Source organism: Abrus precatorius, unplaced genomic scaffold (genome assembly GCF_003935025.1).
Source record: "Abrus precatorius isolate BTA unplaced genomic scaffold, Abrus_2018 Scaffold2, whole genome shotgun sequence".
Taxonomy (NCBI): Eukaryota; Viridiplantae; Streptophyta; class Magnoliopsida; order Fabales; family Fabaceae; genus Abrus; species Abrus precatorius.
In genome coordinates, this window is record NW_020874362.1 from 23,775,012 (window position 1) to 23,784,359 (window position 9,348).

Here is a 9,348-nt window from a genome sequence, read left to right on the forward strand (position 1 = left end):
GTTGTCACAAAAATTATAGATTTACACTAATCTTAATATAAAATCTTCCTCCCATCTTAAACTTGTTAACTTAAATAAATACAATGAACCAAACAAAAACAACACTTGCCGCCTCATTGAACCAACCTAATATGTAAAGGTGGCAGATTAAGTAATCAGCACTGCCCCCATTACTCTCCATTAATTAATTAACCACAGCATCCGCTTGCCTTCTAAGCATAGACAAAGAAAAGATTATGGTAATCAGATAATAATAATAATAATAATAATAGTAATAATAATAAAATAATAAACACCACAATTGACAATTTGCATTTACAAATGTCATCTAATATTCCAAAATAAGGTAATTCTACTCCTCCTACCCTTGGGTGGATATTATCATTTCTATTTGAATAATTTTAGTTTGAAATACTATTTTTTTCCTATCATGTAATCGTAACAATAAAAACATTTTACATCAATAACACTTGAATAAAAATAAAAATAAACACATAAAAGTAAGAACTCCCTCTAATATATATCCTACTCTCCTGCTTGTTCCTTTTTATGCCAAAAGAAAATGATTGGAACTCTAATTAGATTAGAAGATAAGACCACATAAGCAAATAGCATGGACTAATGATCTTTTTACATTTTCTTCCTTTGGAGATAACTTAGCTAGGACCACTTACACCCAAACACGATAAACCATTAAAGAAATTAATAGGAAGATTAGATTTACAAGTATGGTCGTGCAATGTTTCACCAGACGAATCAATAGCATTATCTCCGAGATAAAAAAAATCCTGTAAAAGTAGGAGATCTCCATAAATGAACAAGGACAAAATTGAAGATAGCTTCCACCCCAGAATTGATAAAGCTCGTGTGTGTTGGACAAATAAGTATGGGCATTTTGGGAGGTGGATGTCTCAAAGAAAGTAGATGAATAATTAATATCAACCTTTCAAAGTAAATATCATAAAAATGTATAGACCTGTACTCAAAAAAAGAAAAGAAAAATCGTGACTGTAACAAGACCCATCAGCTGAAGAAGGTGAAACATGTCCGGATGATACTAATTTCAGAGTCTATGAACATAAATAAACATAATATAATATGACATTTTAATAGAAACTAAGACAACTGGATTTTCCTATAGCCTTAGCTGATTAAAAAAGAAAAACTAAAAACATGGTAATAAACAAAAATGATTACTGATCATGGCCCCCAAATTTCGACCAGCTTCATTCCCATCTATCTAACATCCCTGACAAAGGAAAATTAATCTAAGCCGACAACTCATTAAGAGAGACATGAACATTGGCACAGCTATCATTTTCATTCATGTGAATGTCATTGTTATTGCTATTTGGGTTGTAGGGGTTGTTGATATCACTATCAAATCCTCCTCCTCCACCACCACCGCCACCCCCACCAACGGCATTGCCATCATCATGATCCCCATTGATCTTTTCAGTTTGAAGAGCATTTCCCACTTCCGATCTCTTCCTAAAAGTGTTCTTGTTGTTGTGCATCCATACCTTGAAGATCCCTCTAGAGACCCCAATGTCATTGCAGAATTCCTGGACCAACCCATCATCCCCCTTTTGCATTCTCCACCCCAATTTCTCAGAAAAACTATACATCTTCTCCTTCTGCTCCTTGCTGAACTTAGTTCTATACCTCTTCTTCCCACTTGGGTTCTCACTCTTCACATTCAAAAAGCTGAGACTTTTATGATGGTGATGATCATCAGAAGAGGGTGCAGAATAGGCAGTGCCAAGGGCTAAGAGCATGTGGGGTGCTGAAGTGTGGTATGAAGGTGGCAAGTGTGAGAGTGGTGGTGGTGAAGGGCTTGACATTGGGCTTGGACTATGGCTCGGGCTTGAACTCAGGCTTGGACTTGTGCTTTGGCTTATGGCTCGGTGAGGTAGCGGGGGTGGAGCTGAAGGGGCGTAGATGCAGTTGAGAAAGGTGGGGTTGTTGTTGTTGCTGTTGTTATTGCTGTTGGTGGTGGTATTGTTGTGTTCTTGAGGGTCACGGCGGTGGAAGTTGCGGTGGCAGCCACATGCTGCACATTTGAGAGATCGTGGATCAGTGAGGTTGGTGGAGGAAGAAGGCATGAACTCACCACAACCGTCAAGTGCATGGCCACCAATGGTGGCAGCATGGTTTTTGAGGCATTCTTTGTAAGAAACCACCATGGGGGGTGGTTGTATCAGTGGGGCAGTGATTGTCGAGTGGCGCTTTAGTGTGCCGTTGGTGAAAGATTGAGACTTTGAGGTTTGAGCGTTGGTGGGTTGGGTTGTTGGTGTGGGTTTAGTATCTGCATCTAAGGTTTGGGTAGTACTGCTGTTTGTTAAGTCCATGTCTGTCTCTTCAAGGGTGATAATAATATAACAGGAAGGACAGAGAAAAGAGAGAGAGAGAAAAGAGGGATTAGGGTTTTTGTCAAGTTTAAAGCATTCTTCTAAGGGGGAATTGTAGGCCTGGATGGGGAAAGGAAACAAAACAAACCAAAACAAAGATAAAACAAGGGAAAGGGGTTAATGGTTTGGAAGAAAGAGGGTGATGATGATGCAGGTAGAAACGGTGATGATGATGGTTATAATGAGAAGTGATGACAAAATCTGAGGTTTAAATGGGGTTGTGAGAAGATAGAGGGATAGAGGGATACAGCAATACAATAGGGTCCCAAAATCTCAACCACTAATGATTTGAGAAGAGAATACAAACAAAACCATGAAAAAAAAAATTAACAAGAATTACTGTATAGTGTTTGGGAAAAGGGGGGGTAAGTTTACCGGCGATGAAAAAGTTAGTGGGATGAGATATTACAATAGTAACTAGTAGTAGTAATAGATGCTTTTAAAATATTGAATGATATCGTAAATTGCATCATAATTAGAAATAATAAAAATTTGTACAGATTGTGTAAGTGTAACTCATCTGGGTTTAATATATTTGTGTGTGTGTGTGTGATTTCTTTAACAATCACATGTGTTAGTTGGGGGTAATAAATTTGTCTGAAAATATTAGGCAAGAATATATTCGTTGAGGTCACTGATTCACACAAGAGTCAGTGTCTCCTGCAGATGAGTCTTAAAGGGTGGTGCGTACGTGGCTATTGTCCAGGTGGTGATAACTTGTTGCATAGTACCAAAGGACATTTCAGCCACAGCTGGGCCAGCTCATTCCCCTGCCAATGCAAACACATCAATTCTGGTTTTCATTTCTTTCTCTCATAAACTTACCACTTTGCTGCTCCTTCCCAACAAAAGCTTACCTCATATTTTCAAATGCTCACGCTAAAACCGTTTCACTTGGTATACTTCAGACACATTCCGACCATAGAAGAATGTATTTTTGAATTTTCAATTTAATTAAGGTTTAGTTGAAAATTATTGGTATAAAAACCAAATTATGCTCATTTTTAATGAAATTGGATGAAATTACCTAATCTACATTTGTTTTAAAGATTAAATTTACGGGTCTTATTTTTCTGGTACGCGTAATATAGACCATGAATTACAATTTAGTGATTTCCTCACCTACAAGACATATCTATCTATATACACAAGCTGTAAACAATAAGTCAAGAACCCAGTAACAACAAATTAAATTTATGTCTAAATAAATTAATTTATAAAATAATAACTAAATTTTAATAATTTTAAAAAAATAAAACTAATTTATTAAATAAAATCTCATTCAAACATACACTAAGAAAGAAAAAAGAAAGAAAGGAAAAAGGGAGACAAAAAAAACATGCCCTCATGTATATCGTCCACTATGTAAACCAAGGTCATGCGATCTGCATCTCTTTGCCAAATGATGGAGCACTAGTGAATTAGGACCTCACTTCTTCATCAATTGGGCATTTTCCTCACTCTTCTTTTGGCCGACAATGTGTAGAGGCGAAAAGGACTTGTTTGGAAATGTACCCACTTTTAATTCTGAAGAGCACACTATCTTACAATGCTCAGGTTTTGTCATAGCTCTTTGAGTTACTAAACCTTAACAAAAACTAATAGAAGGTCATACATTTCGTTTATTTTCTAACAAACTCCTTAACACCTTAATTGCATAGGATGAGGAGCTTAAAGTGGCTTCCACAAGCTTTCTTGGATGGGTTAGTCTCTTTGGCTTCCCCAGGTATTGATAAACTCATTAATTCAATACAAATCACAAAAGTTAATTAAACTAAATTTATGTTAATGTATATAATTTTATTTACAAAAGTGAAATATCTGGTTTTCTTTCACAAATTCACTATCAAAGCTCTTTCTGCTGCTGTTATTATTATTATTATTATTATTATTAATAATAATAATAACTGATCTACTTGATTTAATAATTGAATTTATTTCAAAATTTTGTTTAAATTAATTTAAACCGAAATATAATATATTTTTATGATCAGATTGAATGACATTTTACTTAAAAGCTTATTTCAAATACAGTGGTCGTGAACAAAATCAACTTTAGGGCAACTAGTGTTTTTAATTTTAAACTTTATAATAAATAAAAATATTTTAAAAAGAAGTGAAGGTTTTAATTCTTCAATAGATAACAAATTGTTTTATATGTGAAACTTATAAAACATTTATATTTACAATTTAAAAGTAATTTTAATTTATAATCCAAGCAAACATAAATTAATTATTTTAAAAGTGTTTGTTTTAATATGTCTGTTTTAGTAGTTGATGATCCGCAAATTTAAGTTGGAATAAAAGGAAATTTTATTACTTCCGTGTGACATGTTAGGGAATTATGTCAAAAATAATATTGACCACACGTTTTACTTCGTATCATTTCTATTTAAGTGTCCGGGTAGGACTTTTTTCCCATTTGCAGCCATTTCTATATAAAAGAAACACACAAAGAAACAAAAAAAAATCTTTGAAAATCGACTCTTCCTCTAGAAGTGGGATTAGGTTGTTTCAATCTGTATTTTTTTTCTTCTATTAAATTATCATGTTAGGAGAACATATCAGATGGCACATTTTGAACCCTAGGCAGTCTCCCATAAAAGAATTTTAAAGTCTGGCTTCTAGTGAACTTATTTGCCTCTAAAAAGTTGATAATTGGTTTCTAAATTCTAATTTTAAAGTTTGTCAATATATAATTCATAAGAATTTTGAGTTACATAGAATATTAAATTTATTTATATGATTTAGTCGTAACTATTAATAAAGATTTTTCTAATATTGAAATCCCTCCTTTGCCTACAATTCAATTCATAAGCCAAGTTCAACATATAATCTTCAAGAAATGATCGGTCTGTGCAGTGCGCCATACTTGCCACAAGTTTGATTTTGTCTTCATTATTATAGGGAGGAACAAGAGGCATTCATTTAATTAATAGCCGTCTCCTGATGACATGTAAGAGTAAATGCTCCTTAGAGTAAGAACCCCCTTTTCCTAAGTCCAAAAACTATGCAACATATATATCCTGCCAAAATACCAAGTCTAGCCACAAATCTTAGTTAGTCATGTGTGAAGGCTACACTAGAAATGTTAATAGAACAAAGGAAAATAATTGTGAAAGATTTCCCTGTTACATTAAACTTATGCACAATGGCTATGAGTGGCTAGGAGAATGGTGATAAAAGATTGATAATATAAGTTGGTGTGTTAAATTAAATTAAGGAATTGGTAATCGTGTCTTGTGTTACGGAGAAGAAACACTAGAAGCCTTCATGCTGATTGGAGGGTCTAAAACAGTACACAGGGAGCCTGGGGCACCAAGCTTTTTCATGATTAATTGGAAGAAATATTGGACTTTTCTGTTCATAGTATTCCGTTTTATTTGACATTATCGAGGATTTCTTCTTTCTGGATCATAATTGTATATTGTTTTAAACAAATGTGAAATAAACAGAACTGTCAAGATGTTGTCAATAACAGGCCTTTTACCTTTAGGGTGTGTTTGAACATTTAAGAGACAATTGTTCTGAGAAAAAAATTAGGAGAACAGATATTTTTTAATTTTAAATTAAGATAAATTATACATTGTTATGATAAAAATTATACAATTAATATATTAAATTTACGTTAATATATCAGTTTATATCTTTTATTTTAAAAATAATATTAATATTAAATTTATTTATTTAAAATAAAAATTTACCTATCTCTTCTTAAATAAAAGCTTTATAATTACTTTGATAACTGAAAGATTAGAGAATTCTGAATAACAATGCAGAGAAAAATGATAGTTGCTTGATATAAACTTTTTATTTTGACATTACAGTAAGAATTATTCAAAGTAGATAATAACATTGTTTTGACATTACGTGTTTAGATCTTAGAACATTTTAACGTCATTTAAGATTTAAGTTGTGTTTGTTTAGAGCAGATTATCTTATATTCTTCTAATTTATATCTTATAGTGCTTAGTTATATTATTTTTTGAAATTTAAAATCTCTTGTGGTAAGTGCTATATGACTAACCTTTCAGCTTTAATCAAATTATTTTGACCAAAAACAAAAGCTATTGTTGTGCATTTAAGGGTCGGAATCAATTATGTTTTTTCTTTTCTTTTAAATGGATATTCGCATCGTTTCACTTCCTTGTGGCCACCACCTTCAAGCACAAAGCCCACTTTAGGCATATAACACAAGTCGCATGCATATGTAGTAGCCTAGGTTGTTGGGTAGAGTTACTATCCTCAAGACATTGAATCCTATGCTACAAGGTCTAATTATAGAATGTCACTGCAAACATTTTGGATTGCAAATGACTCAAGTTTAGAGACAAACATTCCAAAATGTTATTTATAAGAAAAATATAGTGAAAATGTAACACTCAAATGGACAAGAAAAAGAATAAAGAGAATAGATGCAAAACATATAAATTTGCCTTTATGCTACATGATTTTACAAATAATTTTGTACCAAATTAAAAGGAATCATTAATTATTATCTACCATGGTTATTAAAACCAAGCTAAATTGGCCGGTTCGAACAAAAAATGGGTTAATGAATTTCAGCTACCCAACCAATTAATGAAGTAAAAATATTTCAAAAACCAATCAAATCAGTTAAAATCGAATAAAAATCACTGCACATAATTGCAAATCATTTTGAACTAATTACTTCGTAAAACTTATTATTTTTCTGTTTTTTTATTTATAAACACTCATATATAATATCTATTTATAAATTATTATTATTATTCAATAATTTATTACAATTCTTTTGTCTTATAAAATATGTAATATGATATTTAATTTATTCTATTTTAAATTTTTATTTAACTTAATTTTTATAATTTTATATTAATTTTTTTACTTATTATATTATATAATATTTAAAACATGTATTTCATTATTATCAATTTAACCATAATTTAATTATAATTAAAATAATAAATTATGAATTAATACTTTTACTAATTTAATTATTGATCCAATTTTAAAAATATTATTATCCACTTATGTATCACTCTAAGAAAATTAATCATTCACCATTAACAACCGATTGTAAAACTGATATGGCAATGTGTAGAATGAAACTTAATACAAATGTTATTACCTTTATTTTTATGTTTTCTTATTATTTTATTTTCTTTGAATAGGGTTCAGATGAATAAAGTTTTCAATAAATACTTATAAAAATAAAAAAATTAATAAAATGAATTAAACTTTTTCTTATAAGTTAAAATAAAATTGTTTTTCTATATTTTAGAAACTTTTTCATTTAAATTATCTAAAATTTAAAGAAATAAGTAGTTTTTAACTTACGTAAAAATTTTAATTCGTTGTTATACTAATTTTCTTTTTTTACAAGGACTTTTTTAAAAATTTATCCGGTAGCATATAACGTGCTTTTGTATATCCTGCATTAGACATTCTTAACAGTTGATCATTGTAATTTTGTTTCTTAAAAGTCAAAACAAACATGCCCCTAGTGTTTTATTTTTCAGAGTTAAAAGTGATTCCTTTTAGTCTTCTAAAATAATTCAACTTTGTAGGATAGTAATGGTATAATCAAAAGATTGATGGGAATATATTGAATTGGAATTTTTTGTTTTCAAGAATCTTATGCTTTTCAATCAGAAGATTTTCTCAAGTAGGATGAGAATTCCACACTTGTTCCTAAAGAAACTATCAATTATAAATCAAAGAATATTTTGTTATTTGTCCAAGTAATTATGATCAGTAACTTTTAACATCACTAAGAAGCTAAACTTTTTTATGATGGCAAATTGAGAGCTCTTTTAGGTTCACGCATGATTTTGGGCGAATAAGAACAGCTGCTTATAAAAGTAAGGTTGGTCATAATAAACTAAAATACAAATTGGAAATCTTAATTAGGGGCCACCCTCATTGCATAGCAAGCAGTTTTGATGTTTCACCACGTGTTGTATAACCGTTGCAATGAAATCAGGCCATAAGCATGCATACAACGAAGTGCTAATTTCAAGGGATTTCTTTTCTTTACCTTTTAACTTTTAAAATTATTAAAAATATAATTTTTAAATAATGAATATAAAAAATATTATTACTTTTTTATTTTTAATAATAATTTTTTATTTTTGACTAGTTAAACTTAAAAATCGTTGTCTTTTAGTGTGAAACACGTGGTACGTAACCCCCTAAGTTATGATCGATCAATAAATTTATTACATATAAGTTAAATGATAATAAGTGCTTTTTTTTTTTCTAGAAAGATAATAAGTCCTTTAACTGATTGCTTTATAATTTTTTTTATTTGAAATTGAAATAAATATGGAATGAAAATCACAATAGATATACATTTAACAGTATTTTTAATAAAAAAAAATTCTTAATTAATGCCTTACAACATTAACAACCAAATCATATGTTAGTATAAAGTTAAGTGAAGTTTCTTAATAAGTATCGTAAATATATTAATTAGCATTTTTCTTATATTTATATTAAGATCTTCTAGTTTCTTTTTTCTTTATGAAATAAATGGCACGGGACTGTGGCATGTATCTTGTGGGTCAGGCGGGGAAATCTAGGCCTTGTTTTTAAGATATAAATAGGGTAGGAAAAAAAAAAAAGATAGAGTGAAAATGAAAAATTTTATTCATTTGATGCATTATAAAAGTGAAGAGAGATTTTTTGTTTGTTTGTTTGCGATTTATAGAATTTTTTTTAGAGATTTTTTTTTTCTTTTTCGTGAAAGGTCTGTATAAAAAATAAGGTATTTCTTATTTTAATGTTTCATTTCTTCTTTCGTATAGGTAAAATTTTTTAATGTTTTTAAGTATAATTGTTTAGTTTTTACTCAATATTTCTTCCATCCGAACAAATAATAAGATTATTATTATTTTCATTTATATATATATATTTAAACAATGAATACTTTCACTTCTCTTTATTAATCTTTTTA

The 9,348-nt window shown here is 30.1% G+C and overlaps 1 protein-coding gene across 1 annotated transcript; it reads right to left on the reverse strand.

The window, feature by feature from the left end:
- Positions 1-1,129: 1,129 nt before the first annotated feature.
- Positions 1,130-2,562, reverse strand: LOC113858939 (zinc-finger homeodomain protein 11-like). The gene has a single exon (XM_027491747.1). The coding sequence runs from the start codon at positions 2,349-2,351 to the stop codon at positions 1,269-1,271; it is 1,083 nt and encodes a 360-aa protein (XP_027347548.1). The 5' UTR covers positions 2,352-2,562; the 3' UTR covers positions 1,130-1,268.
- Between the last annotated feature and the right edge of the window lie 6,786 nt (positions 2,563-9,348).